This window comes from Sylvia atricapilla, chromosome 26, assembly GCF_009819655.1.
Source record: "Sylvia atricapilla isolate bSylAtr1 chromosome 26, bSylAtr1.pri, whole genome shotgun sequence".
NCBI lineage: Eukaryota > Metazoa > Chordata > Aves > Passeriformes > Sylviidae > Sylvia > Sylvia atricapilla.
The window spans coordinates 1,420,018-1,448,004 of record NC_089165.1 but is presented as its reverse complement, the minus strand read 5'-3'; the positions used below and the strand labels follow the sequence as shown (position 1 = coordinate 1,448,004).

At 51.4% G+C, this 27,987-nt stretch overlaps 2 protein-coding genes across 3 annotated transcripts in view; both read right to left on the bottom strand.

Moving 5' to 3' along the window:
- CSNK1G2 (casein kinase 1 gamma 2) overlaps nt 1-8,378 on the bottom strand; it is a 41,209-nt gene extending 32,831 nt beyond the window's left edge. Inside the window, exon 1 of one of the 2 annotated variants that reach the window (XM_066336496.1) lies at nt 8,205-8,378. The gene's annotated coding sequence lies outside the window, so the exon portion shown is untranslated. The remainder of the gene's footprint in view (nt 1-8,204) is intronic. The other variant, XM_066336495.1, reaches the window with a different exon arrangement.
- A 3,451-nt stretch (nt 8,379-11,829) lies between these two features.
- On the bottom strand, nt 11,830-27,131 carry SCAMP4 (secretory carrier membrane protein 4). Its single transcript, XM_066336512.1, has 6 exons — nt 27,088-27,131; nt 24,143-24,271; nt 20,304-20,460; nt 17,292-17,393; nt 15,965-16,082; nt 11,830-14,901 (listed from the first exon to the last, which is right to left on the bottom strand). The coding sequence occupies exons 1-6, from the start codon at nt 27,092-27,094 to the stop codon at nt 14,725-14,727; spliced, it is 690 nt and encodes a 229-aa protein (XP_066192609.1). The 5' UTR covers nt 27,095-27,131; the 3' UTR covers nt 11,830-14,724.
- Between the last annotated feature and the right edge of the window lie 856 nt (nt 27,132-27,987).

Genomic DNA, 27,987 nt, shown 5'->3' with positions numbered 1-27,987 from the left:
TTCACCCTCCTCTAGTACACACTTCCATCCAAAACTCCAACCTTTCCTTTTTGGTTTGGTTTTTTTGGGGTTTTTTTCTGAGTTAATTACTCATGTTTCTAGTTCACATCACCTCTTTCAACCCCTGCAGTCAGAATACAGCTCCCCTGGCTCCTTCATTCATTAGGCAGCCAATTTGTGGGCCTAAACCCATCAACTCTCATTATGGAAAGGGACCAAGACTTCCCACAGCTGCCCAGCATCCCACTATCCTCCAAGCTGGATGGGGCTCTCACGCTTCTTTGCTTCCCCAGCACCAAAGCTGTGACTAGGAGCCAGAGCCATGCTCTGGGTGGGCTTGGCTCTCCTTGGCACGGCTTCAGGCTAGGCCCAAGGGCTGCTTGCAAGCCCTTTGCCACACTGGCACAAAGAAGTTCTCAACCTTTCAGAGCTGCTGAGGCTCTGCCCACAGGGGCCCAGGCAAAGCCTTCCCCTTGCAAACAGCCTCGTGCCTTTGGTTTTGCTTCAAGAGGAAACATGTTTTTCTCTGTATCCAGGCATAAAACATTCAAGCTGGGCCAAAACCACCCAATCAACAGCACAGAGCATGACAAGTCAGGGCAGAGGGTTACCAAGGAGCTAAGGAAGCCCAGAGTTCCCAGCCAGACCAGAATTCCTGACCTGCCCTGTCTGCAGAGAGGGGCTGGGAAGAGGATCAGGCTCCTCTCAGTCACTATGTCCTCACACATCACAACCAGCTCATGCAGCCTGAGATGTCACCATACCCTGACCCAACTTCTGACACACAGAGCCCTGCTCAGCTGCTCTCCCAGAAACACCAGACAAGCTCAGCACTCAAGCAGCAGCAGGCTTTACCTGCTTGTTTTGGGCACCCTGTGAGAAGGACCATACAGAAAGGTGAAGGATCTCACTGAAAGGTGAGGAGAAGCCATGAGCACCTCATCAAGGCAGCCCAGGGAATGGGAAATCCTGCCATTAGCAGGATCCACTGCAGAGGATTTCACAGCTAATGAACCCTTGCCATCACAGACCACAGCGAAAGCAAAAGCAGCAGGGCATTTCTTTTCTGATAAGCTGCTTTTATCGGGAAGTTCAGCCCGGCTGCCCACAGCAGCCCCAGCTGCAGAGCAGCTCCCAGCCTATGCCTTTAAATCCCCTTGGCAGCGCACGACTGGGGCTGAGGGAGCACACGCCCTGTGCTCCAGCGCTGGAGCACACAAACATTTCCTCCCAGCCATTCCCGCACCGCGGCTCAGCCAGAGCTGCCTCGTACCTGCCAGGGCCGTGCCAGAGGAAACACAGGCTGTGCCACACACACCTGGACATGCACAGCCCTAAACTCATTTCCTGAATCCCTCCTGCTTCCCCGCCAGCACTGGACATTCTTCCCCCAAACTTCTTCCTTAAGGCAAATATTTGGAGCCTAACAGGCATTCCTCATGGCAGGCACAAGTTAAATATTGGCCCTAAAACAACAGCAAGTGCCTTTCAATGATTCTGGCTGAAGAAGGACCGCTCTGGACTTTGATTTCTGGCTCTGAACAAAAATAGGAGCAAAGCACTGAGTGTTACACTCTTCTCCTGGGAGAAGTCAGATTTCAGGCTCTGCAAGTCCCCTGCCAGGACCACAACCAGCAGTGGGAACTGTCCCTGCTCGTGGTTTCTCACACCTCGGGTGTCTGCTGTCACCCAGCCAAGGCTGCTGCAGTGCATCCTCTGCACCGGGCACAGGATCAGTCTGAGTCTCATTTCCAGGTCTGTGATGATATATCCTCATAGAGACACTGGAGAAGATCTGCTGGGAACTGCGGGTGCCATCCAGGGCATTTACACACCTCGTCCTCCCTGCCTCTGGCTGCACCACCAGCATTCCTGAAGGTGCCCACCTCTCCATCCAGCCATGCCCAGCTCTTCAGTGCAGAAGATGCTCCAGGCTGTTCCTGCTCTGCAGGCAGCCCAGCTCCTGATGGATGTGTTGGCTTTTGTAAGAAAACATCCCAGCAAGGTAGGAGAGCAGTCAGAGAGACAGCAGCACAATAAAAGGGAGAGGGAAGGGTGAGGAGGAAAAAGAAACCTGCACTGAGGTCAGTACACCTGGAGCCTGGCAGCACTCAGGTCCTGCGATGTCATGGGCATTTTCCACATGGATCAGGAGAGCAGAGCTGCTGATTCAAGCCTGAGTGGAGGGGCAACTCCATCACCCCCACTGCGGGAAGGTCCTAAAGAGCCCCTGCCAAAACCACCCCAAACCAGAGTCTGCTACAACACCAGGTGTCTGCCCACTGCTTCACCAGAAAACACCTCAACAGTTACCCTGAAAAAGGTTACGTGGCGCCGATGTGCTACACACCAACTCACACTCACAAGGTTTGTTCTATATCCTGCTAAATTCAGCATGGGGTGTGTTAAATGAGCTTCCCTTTCGTTCTCCTGTGAACCCTGTAAGCCCAGGAGCACCTTGCCCAGCTCTGCCCGCTCTGAGCAGGCCTGGGAGGCAGGAGGGGGACTGAGCAGTGGAGAGCTGCTCCCCGGCAACATCCCCCGTTGTTGCGTGAGATGGAGAGCTCTGATGGTCTGCTATGCTGGAATTCCTCTCTAATTCCTTCCCAGGACACCCAGGATGGCACTTCAAGCTGGGGAATCTGCTGGGGGCTCTGACAACCCCTCAGTGAGATCCCCTGGTGACGTAGACACCACTCTGAAAACAGTGTGGGTTTAAAACCAGCTGCGAGTCACCCTGGAGGAAATGTAAAAGCTCTGAGCACTTCCTATTCCCTCCCCAGCCACCGAAGCCCGTGGAGGGACGAGCTCCAGCAAGTTTGAGCAGGAATTCCCAAGGCTCAAGGCAGAGACCAGCCTGTACCTGTCAGCACAACACCTCCTCATCCCAGGCACACTGACCCCACACTCCCAGAGCCGACTGCCGCTCTTCAGCTGCTGGCTCTGGGCAGCCCCCTCCAGCACAGGGACCCCACCTCTGCTCCCAGCGCCTGAGTCCTTCCTTAATATTCCCTGGCAACACCAAAGCCAGACTTGGACTCAAACCAGCATTGCCTTTGGGCTGAGAGGAACCGGCAGAGCTGGGGGCGAGGGGATTCCAGGAGAGCCTCAGCCTGCCCCTCGCCCACACACACGGCACAGAAGTTGCTGGAAAGCACCATCCTCTCCCCACATCAAACCAGGAAAACTAAGAGTATAAATCTCACCACTGCCAACAATCCCTGCTAAAAAAAGGGATAAGAGAAAGACGTTTTTGCTTTGTTGTTTGTACCTCAGTGCTATGTTAAAAGCAGCATGATTTTTTTTACCTGAAAACATTGGGCAAGGACAGAGTCTGCGAGAACGGAGCTTTTAAAGCACAAACACAGCTCTGTTCGGGTTTAAATTAGATTTCCACTGACCTTTTTGGGCCCATCGTTCAGCCACCCACACCCAAGCAGCCCCTCTTAGCAAGACTCTGCAGCCCCCAGCCTGGGAAGATGAATAAAGCCCCAAAGACTTGGCTGTGCTCCCAGGGAACCCCCACACCCCTCCCAGCACTGCTCCTGCTGCACAGAATGCTCAGCTGCAGGGCTGCAAAGCTCTTCCAAAGGAAAGCTGCACAAAATCCAAGTTCAAGCTCAACTTTAACCCCTGTTTATTAACTTAAGAACATCCCTCTCAGGGTGACAAAGCCCGTGCATCACCTGCCAACTGTCTCATTCACCACTGGGAAAGCAAAGGCCAGGCCTGCCTCATTAAAAGGCATTACATAACATTAAGTAACAAAGGGCTACAGGACATTCTTTGCTTGGTGGACATGTAAAAATGAATGGCTCAAAAATTAACGCTCCTTTTCTCCAGACTCCCGGTGCTTCCAGCACCCTGGGAGGCCAAGGAGTACCTTATTTCCAAGGCAACAGTGTCCTGGCTCATCCCAAATCCTGCCCTCACATCCAGCTTATTGCCACCCCTGCCCTAAACACATAACACTGCCCAGCTCCCGTTCAGACACCAGTGGATGTGTTTCTGCTGCCTCACGGCTGACGCTGGGGGAAGCTGAGATCTCAATCTGTGGCACAGAGACCCTTCCCCAGCGCGGGGTCAGCTCAGCTGGACCTTGCTGGACAGGACTTTGGGCTTCCCCCATGTCACCATCTCGCTGCAAGCCTTTCACAGACAGGACTGTGAGAGCATTTGGTTTCACCGTCACCAAAAGGCCTCAAGACCCGTGTTTCCCAGGAGTGAGGATGTTTCTGCTGCGACATTTCAAGTGCTGGGGCCTGATGCAGTGGGGAAGGCAGGTGACAGCAGGGCAGTTCTTGGAAAGGCCACTGCCACCAACCTCCCAGCAGAACACAGGCACTGGGAGATCTTCCTGGAGACATGGTGAACTTCTATCCACCATCTCGCTGGAGCCAAAGAAGCCAATTTAAAGTCTTTATAGAACTAATTGAATTCCCCTACTGCAGCAGCAAACTCTCCTTAATGTGGGTGGTGGATGAAACCAGAGACTTCTTGCTCCACGTAGCATTTTGAAACACCCTGCAAAGCCTTACCTAGAAGTTTCAGCTTACCTGAAGAGCCATTTCCTACCCCACGCAGGGCTCATAGTGGGTGCTGATGTGCTGCTGTCACACTGTGGTTTTACAGCCACTGCCCCACCCTCCCTCTGCCCCCATCGGGCTGGGGGCCTGTGAGCGGGGGGTCACAGCTCTGAGCACCACAGGTGTCACCCAGGAACCCGACAGGGTAGGACAGACAAGGCAGGAGTGTGCTGGAACACCTCGAAATGGAATCACAGAATGGTCTGGGTTGGAAGGAACCGTAGAGCTCATCCAGTTCCACCCCCTGCCATGGGCAGGAATGCTTTGCACTACTCCAGGGTGCTCCTTTGATCCAATCTGGTCTTGGAGCTTCCAGGGGCAGGGTAGCCACAGCGGCTCTGGGTAACCTGTGCCAGGGCCTCACCACTGTCACAATCAGGAATTTCTTCCCAATATCCATCCAACTCTGCCCTCTGTCAGGGGGAAGCCTTTCCTCCTCGTCCAGTCCCTCCAGTTCCTGATGCACAGGCAGCTTTTTCAAAGCCAGTTATTAGAAATACTGCATCAAATGTAATACACAGGGAGGGGCTGCCCACAGGAAGGGCTGTGGGGCTACAGCCTGGGCAGAATTTAGAATTCTTCAGGAGGAGGGCAGCTGGTGTGAATAGGGGAGCCCGACAGAGGACCCTGATGCTCCACACTCAGCTGCCTCACCTTTTCATCTCCCTCACAACCAAAGCTGCCGCTCCTCTACAGCAACAAATCAACCAGAGACAGCAACTGCCAGCAGGAAGTAGAAACAGCCTCTCATGAAACTCCAAAACTATTCACACAGCTTTTCTAACAGGAAGATGAATTGTTCTGCAGCAGAACCTCAGAGCTGCTGGGACCTGCTCTCCCTCCCTGCCCTCCCAGCTCACAGGGTACAGCCAGACCAAAGCAGGCTCCAGGTCACACTATGTCTGGGCCAAGGAAGAAGGCTCAGGTTCACAGCTTCTCACTGCACCCACAACGAGCCCCATCTGCCCAGTCAGAGCCCAGTTACAGGGCTGTGGGCAGAGCTGTTCCCACAGCCTCTCAGCAAAGAGCCGTGGCAAACACACAAAGGAAGTTCCTGTGCTGGTACCCAAGTCTGTCCCTGCTCAGCAGCACTTCAGTGAAGAGGGTCTGACTCCTCAAACTGCAGTGGGAAGTCACAGGAGTAGCACAGGGCAAACCAGCCCTCTGCTATCAAACCCCACAGTGCCTGGCCCTGCTGAGCAAGAGGAGGGTCTCCTTCCCAGGCCAGGGGCTGCAACTCTCCTGCAGACCCCATGACAGCACACCAGGGGTTGCTGCTCACTCAAGGCTTCCCTCATCCCTCCCACCAAGCCTTAGTGCCTGTGGAGCTGCAGTTCCTGTGTGAAGGCAGAGATAAACAGCTTCCTACCCACCCTGGCTTGCACAGGGCCTGGGCCTTGCAGCAGGGCCCAGCATCACGGGCCAGGCACACACCTGGAGAGACCAGCCAGGCACAGGAGTGCTGCTCATCCCAGCTCCTCCTAGCTAGGAAAACCAAGGGGAGGGAGGTGGGCAGGGGGAGACAGCTCCAGAGCACAGCCAGGCCCAAGTCCAGCAAAAACATTTATTGGCAGCTGCTCTCAGACATTGTGTCTTCCAGCCCAATGGGGCTGGAGCTGGTGGGGGAGAAACACTGATTGTCCATGAGCACAACTCTCATGTCATTCCCATTGATCCGCTGAGTCACTCCCATATTAACAGTTTTGACAACACCCAGGCTGCACAGGAGCTCTGACACGGAATACAAAACAAGGGGCACTGTGAAGCTGCTCTAGAGAGCAGCACTCAGGAACCTGCTGAGCTGCCAGGGCCCGCTTCCTCCTCTCAGGAGCTGCACCAAGAGCAGCCAGCACACGCCACGCTGCAAGGGCAGAGCACACAGCTCCATCCAGTGTGCCCAGGGAAGCTGCTGGACACAAGGTCTGCCCTGCAAACCACCACCACCTGCACCCCGTGGATGCAGGGGCAAAGCACGGCAGCTGCTGCTTCGGCCAAAGGAACCACAAAAGTGATTTTTGAGTGATTTACAAGGCCTCACAGAGCTGTCAGCTAACGAGGAGGAGATCAAACCCTAAAGCACAAGAGGGCAGCCACTTCTCCAGGCTGAGGGGCAACCTCTAGAGGGCAGGGGGCTCCCCAGATCTCATGTTCCCACAGACCTGAGCATGCTGCTGTTGGACTAGTCAGCACCACAATCCTCCCAGCACCCCAAAGCTGCTCAGGAGTGATAAAACACTAACCAAACAACGTCCCTATCTGCAACGTACCAAATTAAAACAAAACCAACAAATCTTTGGCAAGTTCCTCACAGCAGCCAAGCCTATCCTGCCACGGCAAAGGCTCCCCATGGAGGCCTCCTGCCCTAATTTGCAGAAATTCTTTGTCAGACCACTGGCAAACACCAAACGTTTGCTCCAATCTGTTACATAAGGCCCAATTTTTAAACCTGTGGGGAGATGGGGGCACACTGTGTGTGGCAGCCTGACAGGGCAGGTGAACTCACACATGCCTCAGAATCAATTCCACACCTCCAACCACTTGTTGTACAGAAGGAAAACAAATGCATTAGTTAAGGAGGCAACTTCCAAAGGTTTTACACACCTTTCAACCCGGGTCCAGGCTAACTCTGTTTGGAATGGATTGATATCATGGCAACTCAAAAGGGGTTTGTGAAACTTTCCTTTTTAACTTCCAAAACACACCAAACACGGCAAGTCTTCAATGCTGCCCAGTGCACAAAAGAAAAGACGCTTTCCTGACCATCCCCACGACTTCCCATTGTCTGCTCCCTGAGATCCAGACCCGGCTCCCTGGCCCAGCTCCCTCCTGCCAGTCAGCGACAGGAGCCACAGGCCTCCCCGGCAAAGCTGCTCCTCATTTGCAAACCTCAGAACAGCTCAAGTCGGCTCCTGTCTGCTGGGGGCAGGAGGGGGAGGGCACTTTTCCCTTTTCTCACATTCATCCTCACCCGCTTCGCTGAAGAAAAAAAAAAGCCGTTTTAAATACCAGGTTCAGCAGAGTCCTTTCCCCAAATAAACACTCCCCAACCCCTCTGGAGAGAGGAAAGCCACATACAAAGGAGCCAACATCCTGCGAGGCTCAGGCAGGCCGGGCAGGGTGGGGGCCGAGGGGACTCGGCCGGGAGGATTGGACCCCATCCCCGCCGCCACCCGGCCTCGGGGCTCCTGGGGGGCTCGCACCGCTTCCCCGGGGCCACGAAACAGCCACGGCCGGGAGGGGAAGGGGCGAGGCGGCTCGGGGCCCTCAGAGCCCGGCCAAGCCTGACCCCAAGGCGACCCCCAAGTCTGTCCCAGCCCCCGATCCCCACCTGACCCCCGCAGCCCCCCACTGCCCCCGGCCCTGACCGACAAGCCCTCAGCCCCACCGCCCGGCCGCCTCCCCAGGCCAAGTCGGGGCCTCCCCCGGCACCCCCGGGACCCCCACAGCCCCTTCCTCTCTCCGGGCCCCTCCCGGCGCTCAAACTCCCCCCCGCCACCGCCCCGGCCCCGCCGCCCCCGCCCGCGGCGCCGCCCGGCCCGGCCGCCCCTCCCCGGTGCCGGCCGTGCGGAGCCGAGGCCGCAGAGCCCCCGCCGTTCCCCGGTGCTCTCCCGGCGTTACCTCAGCGGTCCTTCAGCGCCGGGCGGCGGCGCCGCTGCCCCGCGGCCGCTTCCCCATGGCGGCGCCCCCGGCCCGGCCCCGCTCGCCTCCCCTCCGCCGCTGCGCCAACGGCGTACGGCCCGCGCTGCGCCAACGGCGTACGAACCGAGCCGCGCCCGTGCGCGCCCGCGCGCCAGCGGCGCAACCGAGCTCCGTGAATAGGGGCCGCGGGGCGGAGCGCGGCGCAAGCGCAGCGGGCGCGAGGGTGGCGGCGCAGCGGCGCTGGCGTAGGGCGCGTTCGGGAATAGCGGCCGGCAGGCGGCGGGGCGGCTTTGCGGCAGCGCCGCGCGCTTTACGGCAGCTCCGGTTAACCCCGCGCTGCCCGGCTCCGCGGGCGGATAGGCGCCGCTGTCGCGATAGGGCCCGGCCTGCTGAGGAGCCCTGCAGGGCTGGAGGGCGCGGCTCTCACACGGGGAGCAGGCCGCGCTGTAGGGTGCCGTGTAGGGTCCGACCGCACTGGTGGATGTGGCTGCGGTGTGGGTTATCGCGCCCCTGTCGCGACTTGGATGCCACCGTCTTCCGGGTGGGGTACGGGCCTGTTGCAGGGAGCAGGCACTAATGTGTGAGTGAGCCCTGCACCAGGGTACAGCCCTGGTTTGCGGTACTGCCCCTGTTCTGGGGTACAGCCCCTGTTCTAGGGTACAGCCCCTGTTCTGGGGTACAGCCCCGTTTTGGGGTACAGCCCCGTTTTGGGGTACAGCCCCGTTTTGGGGTACAGCCCCTGTTCTGGGGTACCAGCTCTGTTCTGGGGTACAGCCCCGTTTTGGGGCACAGTTCCCTCATCCCCACATCCATCCGCACTGCAGCCCCTCTGGGGCAACCTCGGGACAGGGACTGGGGGTCCCGCAGAGGGAGCACAGCTGTGGCACCCCGTCCAATGGGGACAGAGGGATGTTGGGGTTGGATTTTACAGGCATTGTCACCTTTTTGGGGACATCAGCCCCGAGCAAAGGCACTCTGAGGGAAACAGAGCCACTGCCATCCCACTGCCTTGCAGGGAACACAGCTCCAGCACTGTGGGATCTACTGGGACAGGAACCGAGCAGGGACACAGACCCCACTGCCACTTCCTAAAGCCTTTCATTTTCTTCTGATGGATCACCTGGGGACAAATACTCCATCTCCGTACTGCCTCAGCAAAGGACGGCTCAGCCAGAGGATAATTTCTTTCTCACCCCTTTTTTCTCAACCCCCCCAAGTTCGAGGCTTTCAGGGTAAGGCTGGAGGGAGGGGACACCCCTGCACAACCCTGCTGGTCACATCTTCACCACAGCACGGAGCATATGCACCCCAGAAGTATTTTCAGGCAATAGGCAAATGAGTTTGTGTGGGTTTGAGGGACAATCAGGTCTCCAGCCACCAGCATCATCCCAAGTACCCATTTCAGCATTTGCAGCTGCTTGAGTTGGTTCTCTCTCCTGTCGCAGAAATGTTCCAGGGAAAAGCTCTCCCCACAACGTTTGGCTGGAGGACCTTTCCCTGGGGGTGTTTGTTCCTACAAAAAATGCTGATTTTAGAGCATCAGGAAAATTCTGAATGTATGAATTCCAGCTGCCCCCATCCTGTTCCTGTGCTGTGACCTGGCTCAGGAGAGTAGTGAGATGCTGTGACACGTCATCACGCTGGAGAGGATAATATCACCCCTGAGGAAGATAAAATCACACCTGGAGAGGATAAAATAATCCCAGAACCCTCCCTTTCCTATTTGCCCCATCCCACTCCTCATTCTGCGATTTTGTGGCGATTTCACATACTTGGAGAACCCACAATTTGTTCAGATGTTTGGCTGGAGAATTGAACCACCCTCTAGAGCAGGAGAGTGGGGAAGAAAGGAGTTTTGATTTTATTTCGAGACAAATCTCCAGTGGTGAGCACACAGTGTGCCAAAGGCCTGCAGAGACACGAGCAGCTCATGCCACGGGACCAGCGCAGGGAGCAAGAAAAGCCAGGGAATTTCTGTTGGGAAAACATCCAGCCAGGAACCCTGTCCTTCTCCTGTGGGCACGAGACAGTTTGGGCTCATTCACAAACAGACAACACAAAGGGACCACTGTGACTCAAGGGAGAATGGGAGAACAGAGCTCCTCCAGGGCAGGTGGGCAACGCCTTCCAGGCTGGAACATCCCAGCCTGGGAAACTGCAGAGTGACAGAAACACAGCAAGAACCAGAGAAAAGGAAAAGCCAGGCCCTCAGCTGCACAACCACCCCCATTCCTGACAAACCCTGCCCAGTCCTCCTGCAGCAGAGGCAAAAAAAAACCCCTCTCATTCCAAGTGCCAAGGTCCTGCTCGAACATCAGCTGGAGCAGGAGCTTAAAACGTGCCTCATGCTCAGATTTTGAGGAGCAAGAATTTGAGGAAAATCCGATTTATCCTCATGCTCAACGCATCAGGGCACAGCAGCAGCTGCAGGGAACCACTGTCACTGAGAAGGATGGTGAGGGCCAGGCAGGGGGAACCTGGCACAGGGCTTTAGAAACAGGGAAGACACTGAGATCAGCAGATGTCACATCAACAGCTGTGAAGGAAATGGCTCTTCTAGGATTAAATATCTGCCATGGAGTGGAACTGGGGGATGACACCACAAAATGGTGATTTCCATATTCTTACCTGGAGTGTTGTGTCCAGCTCTACAGCCGCCACACAAGACAGACATGAACGTGTGGGAATGAGTCCAGAGGAGGCCATGAAGATGCTCCAAGGGCTGAAGCCCCTCTGCTCTGGAGCCAGGCTGGGAGAGCTGGGGCTGTTCACCTGGAGAAGGCTCCAGGGAGAGCTCCGAGCCCCTTCAAGGGCTCCAGGAGAGCTGGAGAGGGACTTGGGACAAGGGATGGAGGGACAGGACACAAGGAATGGCTTCCACTGCCAGAGGGCAGGGCTGGATGGGACATTGGGAAGGAATTTTTCCCTGTGAGAGTGGGCAGGCCCTGGCACAGGGTGCCCAGAGAAGCTGTGGCTGCCCCTGGATCCCTGGCAGTGTCCAAGGCCAGGCTGGACAGGGCTTGGAGCAGCCTGAGATAGTGGAAGGAGTCCCTGCCATCCCCTGGAGTCCCTGCCATGGCAGGGGGTAGAACTGGATGGCCAATACAAACTATTCTGGGATTCTGTGATAGCTTTGGAAAAACATTTTGGGCAATAAATTCAGCCACATGCTAAAGGGATTCAACTCATCTTCATTATCCAAGCCCATTTACTCCAGGAGTAACAGTGTCCCTTCCAGACAATAACCAGGGAAAGCAGACACCAGCACTGCCAGGACTCTGCACTATGGAAAGGCCACAAAAATGACCCCAGTGCTTGGGAGATGGGACTTTCTCCACATTTCTGCTCTCCAATCCCTTTGTTAGAAGATGGGAACAATAGCAGCACCTTTGGTCAAAGCTGATGGGGCATCTCTAAGAGTACAAACCACAACAAGCCACTGACACCAGTCCCCAGCACAGAGGATGAGCCTCATCCATCAACGTGTTGTTCTTTTACACAGAAAACAACATGCAGTGGGAGACTTTGGAGTAAAACAGAGATTATGCCATTTCCCTCTGCCAGATAACTCTGGTTACCTAGGAACAGACACTTCTCTGATGCGGCCAGTTCTCCTCATCAAGCACAGGATGAGCATTTATTGTCTTGTGATCAGGAGTAAAACACAAACAAAACCCAGAGCTCCACAGGTGACATGTAACATCACACACAGACACGCCATGTGACACCTGACCACACCAGGAGCCAGGGCCGGGTTAATGGTGTTAAGAACTTTTAGAAATCTAATGTAAACATTTAAAAACATACAGAGGAGTCCAAAAAAAAGAGAAAAATAGTAAGCCACAGTCGATCAGGAAGCGTGTTGGGTCAACTTTCTGGAATTACGGTTTCTGGCATCGAAGAGGAGGGAGGGGGATGAGATGGCAGTTCCCACTGGAGGTGCATTGATCTCCACAGGGATCTCAGGCAGTGCAGGCTAATGGGGGGCGATTTTGGTGTCCAGCTCCAACCATTCCGTGGGCAGGCACCCAGGCATCCCCTCTCCCTGCATCAAGCATTTCCAGTGTGACCGAGGGTGGGGTGCTTCAACACAGCCCCCAGATTCTCCAAGGGGGAAATCCCATAGAGAAGCAGGATGTGGAGCCCCCAGCAACAACGCTTCTCCTCTTGGTTCCTTTGAAACCTCCAACTGGACACACCGAAATGGGGCAGGTATCAAATGGTTTTGAAGAATTTTGGCAAGAGGCTGAGGGTGGCGAGGGACAGGACTGAGGGACAGGGGTGCACCGTGTCCTGGCTCCCAGGTGTGGCCTATCCCACCTTCAGCCCCGTTGACCCTCACCTCGTGGTGCATCCATCGTATTTCCAGGGAGTCAACACCAGGCAGCTCTTTCCCCACTCTGATGGCAGGTGACAAAGAACACTTAAAATTACACTTGACACTAGACAAAGGCACCTAAAAAGCTTCACAACGCCATCAGGTCTTGTTCTGTTTAGAAGCCTCCAAGAGCTCGTCCTCCCAAGCACACTGCACACTCTCCAGGAAAAACCCCTGGTGGTGGGAGCACATTCCACGTCCCAGAGCCAGTGGAGGCTCCTGCAGCGGGGGTCAGGGTGGCTGTAAACGGAAATTTGGGCAGGCTCTGCCCTCCCGTCCAGGGTGGCTTTAGCTTTGGCCCTGGTAACACAGGGGTCGTGCAGACTCCAGACTGTGCTTCCCTCATTATTTACAGTGTGACACAAGACGAGTTAATAGGGAAACAGAGAATTCTGCAGGGGTGAAGGGGAAGCGGGAGCTCTCCTCTGTGAACTGTGATTTCATTAGATAAGGCACATGTAGAGAAAAATTTTCAAAAGACCACTTGCAAATCAATTCCAGCTAGCTAGTTCCCTGTCCTTTTCCAGGAGCCAGTTTTGTTTTCCAGTTGCTCAGTGTGAATTTGGGAATTTGGAATAACCCCATCAACAGCCTGCCAAGGCAGCAGGCCCCAGATCTGATCCCCAGGGCACCCAACCCCTCTTAGGTCTCCCAAATGGAGCATTCTGGATCATTGGCCAAAACTTTGAGAGTCAAAAACTTAGAACACTCACTCCCTATTAAAAACTTGGGAACTGACCTCCCAACTTGGACAGGTTTGAAAAAATTCACAGCAGGCTGAGGGGGAAGAGGAAACTGCAGCCTTTGCTGCCTGGATCACTGTAGGACACAGGGAACTGGATGGCTCAGGCACAGAATGGAGATGAATGACAAGGTGGAGGATAATCTCAGTGAAAACAATCCCTCTCAACAGCTTCATTCTCCCTTCAGCTGATCCTTGGAGAAAGGCAGGAATCTCTCTCTCATGGAAGTCCTGCCAGCCACAGAGCCAACAGCAGCCATGAGGACTAACAAGCTTCCCTTGGTCTCCCAGACCCCACTGTAATGTTTGGAGTTCAGCTACACCAGCAGAAGGAAGAATTAAACTAGTCATTGTAACAGAAGCATTTCCAAACCACACTGGGGCTCTAGCACTGAGATCAATCTTATTATTATTATTATATTATTATTATAATAAATTATCTTGCATCCAGCTCCTGGCTGGGAACCCAGGAAAAAGGTGCCCCAACAGGACAAGGTGTGTTCAGTGGGGCATTACTTGGGCCAGCACAAAACCTGGCCAGAAGTTACACGGTGGGGAGAACTCACACGGAGTCTCTGTACAAGGGTGAACATCACCAAGGCCAAACGTCAGCTCTGCACTGGTTCCCACTGCGCTCTGATTCAGGCTTTAGCGAGCAATCACGAACCTAAGGAGATGAATCTGTACCTTTGGAACATACAGATCTGGCAAGAGGTTTTGGCAGCAAGGAAAGCAAGACCTGTACTATCACAACAGCCTGAGCGAGGCAAATGAGGACTGTGGGGACTTCACATCCGAGGACTCACCCAGGGCACACTCTGTTACCTGCAGGGATCCTCCCAGGGAGGGTGGAGCTTTCATAAATCCCTTCAGTACCAAAATTAAGGTGCTGCATTTCCCTTAGAGTGAAAAATTCCACGTTATTCATCCAGGAGAGTAAACACCAGTTGCTACTAATGCCCTGATTGCTTTTGCTGCAGACGGCGTGGTGCTGTGCTGGGCATTCCATGGAAGCTGAGCAGGAGCAGGGGCAGGAGCAGCTGTGGTAGTGTTGCCATCGCAGGGAAGCTGAGCCTTTTCCAGGGATGGTCAGGAGAGGATTCCCCTCAAGCAAGGGCAGCGAAGGGTTTGTTCTCAGTCTGCAACGAGGCAAATACTGGTGACTCAAGGCAAACAAAAAGCTTTCTACCATGGCCGTGCAGTGCAGTGGAGGAGGGAAGGGCTCAGAGCACGGATATTCCGCAGGGATCAGGAGACAAGAACCAGAAAGGTCCCCGAGATGAGTGGGATGCTTGGGGGGAATGCAAATGATCTTTTCCATGAACAAGAATAAAAAGACCAAAAAGGAGAGAATCCAGGCAGTGTGCAGCTGTTGCTGCTTAAGGCCATTGGTTTCCAGAGGGATAGTTGGGCACTGTGGGATACTCTGGCAGGCTGTTCCCAGAAAAATTGCTGTACTGGGCCTCCCTGCTGGGAGGGTTCCTCCATGCGCCGCTGTTCCACTCGTCTTGAGCCTTCTGGAAGCTTCCGCCAGCCCCTCGGTAGATTTTATGTACCTAAGGGATAAAAGGGAGGACAAGACGAGAGTCAGCCCAGGAGCCCAGAGGTATGCCCCTACAGAGCCACTTGGGAACATGATCACGGATTTGTTCCTCTCTGTGAAGAGCTGGATTTCCGAGGAACAGACAATGCAGTAATACAGTGAACAGAGGTGCAGATAGAGAATATCAACCCAATACTTGAACACATTTTGTGCCCAGAACTCAGGTGGGGGATCCCACAGCAAGCCAGGGGCTTGAAACCTCTCCAGCACAAGTTCCAACACCACTGCTTCCACAGAGCTTATGCTTTCCCTGTCTGCCAAAGCTTTCCAGAGAGTCCTATTGCAAATCCTTGTTTCTGCAGAGACCCAATTCCCACCTTGCCACCTGGTCCCCACTGCAGATGCTTCACCACTGATCATCCCAAAGAGCAACTGTTTGGACAAGTTTGAAAAAATTCACAGCAGCCTGAGGGGGAATGTAATCACAGGATTGCTGAGGCTGGAAAAGACCTCCAAGACCACCAAGTCCAACCATCAGTCCAGCTCCACCATCATGTTCACCACTAACCCATGTCCCCAGGGGCTACAACCACACATTTTTTGAACACTCCCAGGGATGATGATTCCCCCACTACCCTGGGCAGCCTGCTCCAATGCTTTACAATCCTTTCTATGAAAATAATTATTTCCTAATATCCAATACAAACGTCTCCACTTCACACAACCTCAGGTTGCTCCACACAAAGGTTGCTTTGCATGACGTAAAGCAACATCACCACATGACACCATGACAATTTCCAGCCTGAACTGTCTTGTGCTGTCTAGATTTGTCCTCCAGAAACTCTGAGAGACATCAACTGACTGCTCTGTGTAACCTTTCAAAGCAGTGATGGCTTGTGGTGGCTGCTGAGCTGCCTCTTCACATTACTGTGATACACAGCAGGGATTCTCCAAGGCAGAGAGAGATCTGAAGACTCTCAGAATCCCAGAATGGTTTGGGCAGGAAGGGACCTTAAAACTCATGTCATTCTGTTCCCCTGCCATGGGCAGGGACACGTTCCACTAGAAGAACCTACCCTTATAATGCAGATGAGCATCGCAACCGCTGACATGGTGAACATGATGGCAGGGAACAGCATGAACACAGCAGCTGCCACGCTGGTGCCAAAGAAGGTGATGGCTGCCAACCATCCACTGGAAGAAACAGGAAAAAAAAAGAGAAAACAAATCATTATAATCTGCTTTTCAAAGTGTGCAGTCCAAAACCACTACACCTTGTCAGAAGAACTGTTTACTCACTTAAAAGGCCCCATCAGAGGTTGCCCAGAGCAGCTGTGGCTGCCCCTGGATCCCTGGAAGTGTCCAAGGCCAGGTTGGACAGGACTTGGAGCAACCTGTGACAGTGGAAGGTGTCCCTGCCATGGCAGGGGATGGAATGGGATGAGCTTTAAGGTCTCTTTTAACCCAAACTATTCTGTTTCTGTGATTCATAACCTAGAAATTACAAGGCAGCTTTTAAGCTCTTGAAAATGAAGCAAACAGTGAAGATAATTGACAAAATTCAATGCAGGTATTTCCCCAAGATCTCAGCTCTCACTTGCCAGCATCTCTCACCAATCAAGTCTGAAAGCTTTAAGGGAAGCCAGCTGCATGGAGTTTGGGAAGAGATGACATATTCCCAAGGTGCTTTTGGTTGTGCATCTAGAGACCAGAACTGGGATCAGGGAACACCATGGTCCTGTAATTCACACTCCATTTCCACTCCTTTGCTGGTAAACGCAGGTGGGCCATCAGCAATTCTGAAACCAGTGTGTTAAATGGAGTGCTAAGACTTTCCATTACTTGTAGTTTCAGCAGGAATTGCTCTCAAATCTCTACAGACAGGAAGTTAAAATGCCAAACAATTATAACACAACCAGGGACAGACACTAACAAGCTCCCATTTATTTTAGGAGAACTCTCACAGTACTTCTCATAGGCCAACAATGAGTCACCACACTCAGCTCACCGTGTGCTGCCAGCACTGAGGGCAACGCTGAGCCTGACACAGGCTTAAATGGTACAAGAAATGGACACTGAGAGAAGAGGCTACAAAGAGCAACCAGGTAAAGATCACAGAATGGTTTGGGTTGGAAGGGACCTTAGAGCCCAGCCAGACAACATGAGCAGGGACACCTTCCCCTAGACCAGGTAGCTCCAAGTCCCATCCAACTTGGCCTTGATTTCTGTCAACACAGCAATGAAACCTCAATGGTGCACCCCAAGGGCAGATACAGCTCTGCCAGTGGAGAAATCAGAACACTTCTTCCTCTCCCCCTTGTACAGGCTCCCATCAGCCTCTCCAAGTCCATGGAAGCAGCCACAGCCCAGAGCTCCTGGGCCTGCTGGAACATTCCTGCTTACCATGCTCCCCATCCAGAGAAGCCAATCGTCTGCAGGACTGTGAGGAGGAACTGCGCCCCAAAGATGAAGAAAAAGGCCATGAAATTAAAGGAACTGTCCGACCTGTGGAGAGAGAGAGGAGGTCAGAGGGGCACTGGCACCTTATGCTGCTCCACACCCACGTCTGACCCCACCAGCACATTCAAACCCACCACAGTGGTGACTGTGGAGGGTTCCCTCCACGGCTGTGTGCTGGGAGGCTTCTCCTCCTTCCCTAGCAGTGAGAGCACACAGCTCCATGACTCAGCAGCACAGATTGTCCCAATAACCTGTCTCTTGCAATGAATTGCACATATGATGACACACACGGAGAGGCTGAGGGACACAAGTCTCCTACAGAGAGTCTGAATCATCCTCTGACCGAACATCAGCCCAGCCTGACACCTGCCCAGCTCTGCCCCTGGCAAGGAGGCATGCAGGGGCCTGATGCTGGCAGGCAGATCTTCTCCATACACTAAAAATGATCACTGAGCATGAGAATTCCAGCTGGGACTGTCTCAGTGTCTGCTTGTCATCATGTTCCCATGCCCATGGTAAATAATCCAGCAATGGGACATCATAGGAGGGAAAACAGCCATGAGAGAGATGGGTGGTACCGTGAAAGCAGAGGCACACCTCCCATCTCTGCAGACTCTCCATCCTCAGCATGTAAAGGTGAGGTCCTTGAGTTTATGCAGGTACAATAATTTGCATGAAAACTACCCCAAGCAAGATGCTGACAAGGAATATTCACAGTCTCTGTTATGGATGCACTGCCCTGCCCAAGTCTGGGCTCTGCCACAACACATCTTCATCCCATCAAACTAGCCACACCAGGCACACCTGAAGTTCCTCGAACTATCATTTTTAATGATACAAATGATTCCCATACTCTAAGAAACTCAAAGGCCAAATAATTTATCTACGGATCTACAAAAAACACTTCAGATGCTTGTGAGGCAGTTTGGTGCAAAGCGGAGTTAAGAAAGCTCCAATCACTGCCAGCTCCTGTTTAAACCCGAAAAGTATTAAATGTTTATTATTATAATTATTTTTATAATGCTAATGGCTGTTAGTTTTATAATTCTAGCCCCTGATGCCTTGGGAGTAGATGAGGGAGGTGAGGCACGTGGAGAAGCCTCCAGTCAGACCCACGCTCCTCGGAGCTGCCCGTGTTGGTCTGGGTGTCTGTCACAGATGGTGGTTCTGGAAGATTTGTCATCCTTGAGTATCCTCACAATCCCATCCTTCAAATACCACCTCACAGCACAGCAATGCGAAAGAAATACTTTAGGCAGGGCCTGCTGACAGTGGTGCCTGTCAGAATCCAATTAACAAGGATTAGGCTCGAGGCTGAGCTTTCAAACAGACTCTTGCAACTCCGACCTGAAGGGGCTGGAGGAGTCTTCATTTGAAAGGATCTGCAGGAATTAGTGGGGATACAGAGAAAAGGTGATTTCTCATCCAGCTTTCTGGTGCAGATTTGCTACAGCTTTGCCCTAGCACCAAAGCTCTGCAGCTAATTTAATTTGGGATGCAGTGGGATGACGAAGGTTTTACAGAAGCATCCTCGCAGGACAGGGTGCTGTAGGAACATCCATGGAAGGGTGCCAGCACTGAAGGACGGCCTCCTCCAGGACAAGTAGGGCTGGTTTTGCCTCTGGGATCACCTTTTGCTGTGATCCCAACAGTGCTGCCCCTCCACAGTGATTTCCACACCTCTTCCCAACTGCTGTCCCAGGGGATGATCCCTGGGCTCCCCACTCTGTCCCTGGGGTTTAGTCTTTTTTTAACTGCAAGTCTCTGCACAGAGTAACCTCAGGGACCTCTCAGCATTCACTTGCATAAACACATCCAAACAACGTTCAAGGAATAATGAGAACCGGCCCTTGTGGAGCCTGGGGGAGGTCAGCAGGGAGGAATAATTTTTCCCAGACTTTAGAATGGAAATTCCTCTTTGAACAGAGCTCCAGCACTTGGAGGCCCTGGGGCTTCTGAGCTTGGGATGGGGACAAACTCCAGCCCCAGAGTGCAAGAGTTCAGAGCTGGGACTTCTATGTCATTTGGAACCTTGAGACAAATCCAACCCACCTCTTTCCAGCAGAAATGACCCTCCCCTGTACTCCACGATGCCACTGGTGATTTAACAGCACTGCCCACAAAGCATCAATTTAGAAGCTCATTTAAACAATTAATTTATCGTATGGTAGACAGGACTCACCTTCCACCTCCCATTTTCATCAGCTGCTTTTGCTGTTATCCAAACCATCACAGGGTCTGGTGAATTATCAAAATCCAGAGTATCCTACTAGAAAAAGCTTCTCCTTCAGAGGGCAACCCCCCATGTAATGTGTGGGGTGTGAAGGTGGCACTGGCCCCTCCTTTCCTGTGTCAGGCTGGGAATTGCTCTGAACCCTCCTGGCTCTGCCAGGCTTTACACATTAATGTTTGAGTGATGCCTTGTGGTCCACAGCAAATGCAAATGATTATTAATTAAAGCAAAAATGTAGGATGGCTTTAAATATTTGTGAAGTTTCAGAAGGACTGACTCCAGGGAACTGCTTTTATCTAAAAAGCTAAGCAGACAAGCTCTCAAGTAGCTGGAGACAGAAATCAGAAGAGTTCTCAAAAACTAATAACTTAATAGTCTTCCATCAAAATAAGCCTAAATTAAGCTTTACCAAATTACCTATTTTAATGCTGCACTGAGATGAGGGTGCTGCTAAGTTTGAGATATTTAAGTAAAATATGAATTTAACCCTCTCAGAAGTGGCAAACTGCTCACCTCCAATCTTATGTGATCCTCAGTCCTGCATCTAGTATTTAAAAGTAGCCACATTCTTCTTCATTTTGAAAGTAAACAAGACATTTAGACATCGGGTGCTGAACCTTCATCCCAGCCAGAGAGATCTCCCCCAGCAGCACTGCCCAGTAACAACCAGGGAAACTGCCAGAGGAAAGTGGCCCAGAAGCACCTCCTGGGCTCATACTCACCGAAAGGCTTTGTAGGCAGGTCGGAACCAGCAGACGTAGCCACAGGGGCTGAAGAGGATCAGCCAGAGGATGGCCAGGCCAAAGTTGACCCCACTTCCTCCCCCGATCCACCAGGCCAGGCAGGCGATGAGGTTCACAGCCAGCGTGACGCAGTAAACTGGGGAGAGGGCAGAGGAGACAACATGGGGTGGGGCACTTTCGGGACTTCCTGAGAGTAGGAAACGAAAGATAATGGCTGGGGCTGTGTCAGGGATGGAGCTCAGGGAAAGGTTCTTCCCCCCGAGGGTGCTGGGGCACTGCCCAGGCTCCCCAGGGAATGGTCCCAGCCCCAAGGTGCCAGAGCTCCAGGAGGGTTTGGACAAGGCTCTCAGGGATGCTCAGGGTGGGATTTTTTAGGTCTCCTGGTTAATGATAGGAGCTGGACTGGATGATCCCTGTGGATCCCTGCTAATTCAGGATATCCCAGGACTCTGTGAAGTGGAAAGGGTCCCTGGGGCAGAAGTGCAGCTGCTCTGAGCGAGTCACAGGCTCCTGTGTGACCTGGAGCTGGGGGCACAGGAGCATCCAGCTCCAGAGGGATCCTGCAGCACAGGGATGAGGGAACTCTTTTGTGACCTGTCAAAGCATGGTGAGCTTAGGTAACAATTGATGTGACCAATACACAACTCGGGCCAGTGTTATGAATTATGAACAAAGTCTAATTTCCATTTATAGCAAAACCCTTTGTGAGAGGAGAGGGGGGTAACCCTGGCCCTGCCCCCACCTCTGAATGACTCTGTGCTTGCTGGGGCTGCCTCAGGAGCCTTCTCTGAGCCAGCTCAGTGCCTTGCAGACTCTCTCTCCACTTCCCTGGGCCTCTGAGGAGGCCTGGATATCAGCTTGGGGGGGCTTGGCAATGCTGCCTTGAGCAAGGGGATAAACGAACTCCAATCAGGCTGAGAATATGGGACCACACAGGTGGCTTAGAGGCCTTTCCACATGCCTGTTCCTGTCACCTGGATAAAAAGGAACAGTTGACAAAGGCCCCCAGAGCACAGTAGTGCTGCACTGAGTAGTACTATATGAAGGGATGCTGCTCCCCCATTTTCCTGGAGCTCACATCCCTGGAAAGGGGGTTCAACCCCAAGCCAGGGGCTCCCTGCAGCTGTCCCTGCATCCCCCCAGGCTCTGCCAGCCTCAAAGAGGCCAATTTACAAGCTCCTGGTTTGGAAAACTAGTGGTGACTGTTAAAAGCCTTTGTGGTAACCTGTATCAACAAGCACAGAGAAGGAGAAGGTGGAAGGTCCAAACACCAAAGACCCTCCAGCACAGCCTGGTGATGAGCTCATGGTTACATTCTGGACCTTGGCCTCAGTTATTCAGGCAAAATTAAATCCCTGAATTTCTCTTCACCTGTGCCAAGGGAACGTGTCCTGCCCATTCCCCACTTCACTCCCAGTTATGGCTTTGCAGCTCATCTGCACATCACTGCCTTGGCTCTTCTGACTCTTCCCTCTCCTCCTGGGCATGACCTGCCTGCCTTCACACAGCCTAAACCATATAACCATATAACCCTGCAGTTGTTTAGGGGGTACTAAACAACTGCAAGGTTATATGGTCACAAAATAATACTGACAACACAGTCAGGGGAATAAAACCTCTACCCAGCTGCTACTTCTGACTGACACGGCCTGAGAGTAAAATAAAACATTGTTTTACAGACAAGAAAATGTCTTCTGAGCAGCCAGTGAAGCTTTGTACACAATGGTTTGGATGTGTCTTAATGCTGGAGGAAAGATTATTAGTTATTTACATTAATTTATTCTATGTATTTAAACTAACAGTCTGTAGATTCCCCATCCCCTGGAAGTGTCCAAGGCCAGGCTGGACAGGGCTTGGGATAGTGGAAGGTGTCTCTGCCCATGGCAGGGGTTGGCACTGGATGGGCTTTAAGGTCCTTCCAACCCAAACCATTCTGGGATTCTGTGAATCTATATTTCATTTACACACCAATTAGCAGTACTTCTCCAAATATTCATTTCCAGAAGCTATTTATTCTCCAGAAGTTACTTATTTTTAAATACCTAACAAAACACCAAGACAAGATCATCTACAAAGTTTTATGGAACTTTTGGCTCTCCCTGTACCTCAGGTCAGAGTTTGTTCTCCAGCAGTGGGAGCTCTGGTACAACCTTCCCCAAACCTCCCTCCACCTTAATCCAGCGCTCACATCCAATTAAAGTAATGAGCAATCACCCTTCCAACAACAACTTGTGTGTTTCTACTTTTCAAAAATGGCCTTTTCTTGTTTACTTTCTTCTACTTTACATGTTTCTCTCCAACCCACGCCAAAAAATCAGGGAGACCCCAAAAGGAATTTGCTGCAGATGGAAACGTGAAACTCCTGAGTGCAGGAGATGGAAATGTGAAACTCCTGGTGCAGATGGCAGCTCCCCTGGCCATGCCCAGCTCCCTGGCTCTCCTCCAGCCTGCCATTAACTCGACTGAGGGACTCTTTGTTTTGGGAGAGAAGAGGACAAAGGCGGCATTACAGCTTCGACATCGCACCAGTGAGTCTGGAGGGACAGGCAGCTTCTTCAGGCAAGAAAATTACAGAGCTCATTGCAGCAGCTCCACATAACCAAAGAACAATGGAGCCATGGATTATGCCATTATTTATGCACACAAATCTCTCTCCTACACACATCCCGTGCATCTGGAATAAAAGCCACACCACCAAATGCAGAGCTGGCAGAAAACAAGCTTTCCTTCAGCGAGAAGGGTAAAGAGGATGACAAGCATTTGGGGAAAAAATGATAAGCAAGGCAAAAAGATTCTTAATCTTCCAAAGCGTTCCCTGTGGTTTCCTGGGCCTGCCACACCGATTTCATTCCTTGGAGAAGAATGGTCAATTTTCATTCCTGGTTTCTGAATGGCAGAGGCAAACAACAGGAGCCCAGGGCCAGGAGCTCTGTTCACACAGAGTATCAGCACATCACCAGTATGACAGGATCAGCTTCCAGCTCCAGCAGGATGGGGAATGTTTGGGGGGCTCTGGATAGCTAAGGAAGAGCCAGCATGCAGCTAGAAGATACTGCTTCCGTTGGAAAGAGAAATGTGAGGGTAAGAGGGAAGTTTAGCCTTCCTAGAGTGAGGTGGGGAGCCAGGTAGCAGCAAATAGGCCACAATTATTTTGCCTAAAATTCTCCTATTCCTCTTACTTGAGGGGAACTGGGAATTTCCTTAAGGTAGCTATTTTGGGGAGTTAAATAGGACTTACAAAAAGGCTGGAGAGAGACTTGGGACAAGGGATAGAGGGACAGGACACGAGGAATGGCTTCCTGTTGCCAGAGGACAGAGATAGATGGGATACTGGGCAGGAATTGCTCCCTGTGAGGGTGTGGAGGCCCTGGCACACGGTGCCCAGAGCAGCTGGGGCTGCCCCTGGATTCCTCATAGTGTCCAAGGCCAGGCTGGACAGGGCTTGGAGCAGCCTGGGACAACGGGAGGTGTCCCTGCCATGGCAGGGGTGGGGCTGGATGGGCTTAAAGGTCCCTTCCCACCCAAACCAGTCTGAGATTCTGTGAACATTTGACATTAATAAAGGTATCAAATGTGGTCTGCTTTCTCCCTCTTCAGATTTACTAACAGACTTTTCCAGCACTGATACCCTCCTTCCTTCAAGATCCTTCTAGGATTCAAGGCACAACAGCTTAAAATTCAGGCATCAAGTTATATTAGAGTATTCTAAGGGGGATCATTGCTCCTCATTAAAACTTTAAAGCACATGAGTCATTGAGATCTATGGGGTTTTACTACACAAATACCTTTTTCCAGCACAAGTTTTTTTTTCAACTTACAGATCCACACATGATAGATTCTCTTCACCAGGAACTGGTAGTCGATGGGTATTTCATCAGCAAAATTCTGGTAGAAACATGGTTTCAGAGGGATGAACTTGGGGAGCGGTGGGAAGTTATTCACCTTTTCTGGAACACAGAACAGAGATTTCAGCTGGGAGCAGAAATGTGTCATATCCTCCACACCTTCCCAACAGTGCTGCATGTTCATCCTCTCCCTCGACCACAAATGTATTGGTTTTCTTCCTCAGCAGTGGACAGAACATTTATTCTACTACACACAAGGCTGAGGGGGGAATAGGAACAAGCTAATAAACATCACATGGATTTAGCACCTTTACACATCAGTGTGAAGCTACTGGAAAAAGGTGCTGCAAGAAAAAACCTTTAAAATAAGCTCCAGGATGAGCTTCTTCAGGAAGGGGGAGGTCAACAACATCTGGGGGAAACAGCTGCACAGAGGTGTTCAGTTACAACCCTTCAGAAATCCACAGCTAGAGGAAAGAAAGGCTGGGGAGTGTCCAGACAAGCAGATTTACCTTCAGGCACCAGCTCTGGGTAGGTAGGAGCATGTCCTGGCCATGGGTCAGGCCTTAGGACCTGTTGTAGCCTCGGACAATAAGGAAGGGTGCCTGAAGGTATCCCCAAACTGGAATTCTGTACCCAGGAATCATCCAGTTCAGGGAAGTAAGTCAGATGTCAGGAAGGAATTGTTGGCTGTGAGGGTGGGCAGGCCCTGGCACAGGGTGCCCAGAGCAGCTGTGGCTGCCCCTGGATCCCTGGAAGTGCCCAAGGCCAGGCTGGACAGGGCTTGGAGCAGCTTGGGACAGTGGAAGGAGTCCCTGCCCATGGCAAGGGTTTGGAACTGGATGAGCTTTAAGGCCCCTTCCAACCCAAACCATTTTGTGATTCCATGACTCTGTGTCAGGGATGATTTTATTTCGAAAATACATGAGATTTTTAATGGAAAAAGGGTACAAGTCTTTCCTGCAATGTTAAGCCCTAGGAAAAAAAAAAAAAAAAAAAAAAAAAACAAAAAAAAAAAAAAAAAAAAAAAAGAACCTTTGCATTCAGAGACAATAAATCAGCAATGCTACCAAAAGCTATATGGTAAAGAAAACTCTACCTTGGGAAGAATTTCTGTTTTAAAATCAAGTAATTAAATGCCTAAATCCTCTGCTGCTGTCAGCTCTCAGATTTGTCTGTGTGTGCCTGGATGTGTGTTCCTACATGTTTGGGAATGTTTGCTCTTGCCTTCCAGAGCTGATTAAAGTTTGATTCCAGGGCATTGTGACTAATTGTCTCTAGCCTCCTTCAGCCCCAGTAAACAGAATTAAAAACAACCAGAGGAAGAGATGAAGAATGTCCTGGGAAAACCTCCAAATGGTGCAGGAGACAAGAGGAAATGTCTGAACAAGAACTGTCAGCACAAGAGTTCCCCTTCTCTTCCCATTATCTCTGGCGGAAGAGACATTTTGCAGGAGCAGCTCCTCAGCTCCGTTTGAAGGTTGGCAGGGAAGAGCCTAGAGCTGCAGCCAGGCTTTAGGAAGGAAAAAGGCTTTCCCTCATGCATATTTTCACACAGAAAATATGGTGAGAACGCCCACTGGGAATACATCAGAAGTAGCTACGGAATAATGTCTGAAGTCACTAGCCCAGTTTGATTTGTCTTGATAAAAACAAACATCAAGTCTTCTGCCCCTCCTCGCCCATCTCCCTTAAACCCATTTTACATCAATTCAGATGCCCTCCAAGCTGGTTTGAGTTACTGGTTAACACCACTGCTGACTCCATACCATGGAGAGCTGATGGTCTGCAGATGCTTTCAAAGTCCACAGGAATTTGGACTCCTTTGCATTAATTTTTTGTTTGCTGTAAACACCTAATGGGATTTCTCCTGCACAGTGTGTCTCTGCAGCCTAGAAAGGGATTTAACAATGCTGGATCAAGAGAAAGGGAGGGGACACAGCTTTTAAAGCTGAAAGGACAAGTCTCCAGGGAAGCCAGTAAGACCAAGATTAATCAAATGCAGTAAAAGCAGATTCTCTAACATTTTTTTTTCTGAGGGATGAGGAACCTTTTATTCCAGCCCTCTTCAACAGCTGAAGCTGCAGATTGTTCCTTTGGTTCTGCTCTCTCCCATTTTCTGTCATGGACAGCAGAGCTGCTGCCAGTGCAGAGCTCCCACGTGGTGGGGACAAAACCAAGCAGCCACTGCAGTTTGTCATTTTTCAAGCTCATAGAATGGTCCAAACACCTCCATGATTGTTTGCTAGGTACAAAGCTGGGGATTACACCTTTCCCCAGCTGCTGCCCACCTCCTCCCACCCAGAGCCCCTGCTGTTCTGGGTTACTTCTGAGATTAGACAAAATAAATGACATGAAAATATCCCCTTTCATGTCTGACTGCAGAGCCTGGAGTGCTACAGTTCTCCCATCAAGGCCGGGATCAACACATCAGATCAGCAGATGCACCCCATGCTTTCAAAAACCAAACTGCATCACCCATGAGCTGCAGCTGGAGGCAAATTCCAGACTTTCTCTTATTTAAAAAAACAGTTGGAATTTTGTTACTAATTTTACTGCAAGTAAAACTTGGATGGATTAATGTCAATAGCACAGTGAGGAACACTGTTGAAAGCCTCTGGAAAGAAAGAATTATTCTCATGTACTCTTTTTCTGAATAAATTCCACCCTCATAAAACTTTCAAGCAAGTCACACCCCAACCTTTATCATTTGAGCAGAAACCTCAGGTGACAGATCAGGACACAGCAGGAAAGTGAAAGTGAGCAAGGCAAGAGAAGTAGCTGAAGAGCTTTAGGGATCACCAAGGTCTTGGGAAGGGACACAGGGCACATTCCTGACACATTACAGCCACCACAGCATCATGAACAACAGTCTCTGAAACCACTCTCTCCACTTTTTGCATCTGAGGTGCTCTTACCTGCCATTTCTAACGCTTGTGTTCTCTGGTGAGGTTTCTGACAGAGCACCAGATCTGTTGGAGAAAGAAAATCAGGTCAGCACATGTCACTAACCAGCACCCAGAGAACCTCCTGGAACTGGGAATGTTCCCAGTGTGTGACAAACAAGAGCCCAGGGCTCCCACTACAAACTGCTCATGTCAATCACCCAAAGGAGGAAGGCTCCCAGAAAGGATCCTGATTTCTCCTTGTGCAGAGAAAGCTCTGGCAGCGCCTCATTCCTTCACTTGGAAGGTTTGTATTATCCAGCAGCAAACAAATGTGCCCCTGGCACTCCCTGCCAAAAGCTGATGATGCTCAGGGAGCCCCTGCCAGACACCTGTAGCTCCCAGGGGCAGCTACTAAAGTCAGGGTGGGACCCAGCAGAGCTCATACATTGGAAGAGAAATGTGTAGAGCTCACCACACTTAATGCCTCATTTAGGTCTTGAGAAGATTTGTTGACTTCTGGCTCTCTGTGATGCTTCCCAGCTCCTGGAACAAACAGATAATCCCTGTTAGCTGGGCACTAAACTCCTGCTTAACAAAACAAAACAAAACAAAACAAAACAAACAACAACACAAAAAACAAAACAAAAAAAAAAAACAAAAAAAAAAAAAAAAAAAAAAAAAAAAAAAAAACACCAAAAAAAACCAAACAAACCCCCCCCCCCTCAAAAAAAAAAAAAACAAAAAAAAAAAAACCAAAACAAAACAAAACAAAAACAGCTGGAACCAAACCCAGCACCCCTCGTTATTTTAGAAATTTTGCACAAATGCAGATTCATTCTTCCTGTTACCACCACTGAGCACGGCTCTAACTCTGGCAGAAGCAAATCCTAGGAAGTTTACCCAGCATCAGTCTTGTTGCTGATTTTGGCA

What these genes read in the sequence shown, in the direction of transcription:
- SCAMP4 (XM_066336512.1), bottom strand. An exon ending in AATCTATCATGTGTGGATCT is followed by an intron (nt 20,461 to 24,142) that starts GTAAGTTGAAAA and finishes CCCTCTCCCCAG; the next exon opens with TTTACTGCGTCACGCTGGCT. An exon ending in CCTGCCTACAAAGCCTTTCG is followed by an intron (nt 17,394 to 20,303) that starts GTGAGTATGAGC and finishes CTCTCTCCACAG; the next exon opens with GTCGGACAGTTCCTTTAATT.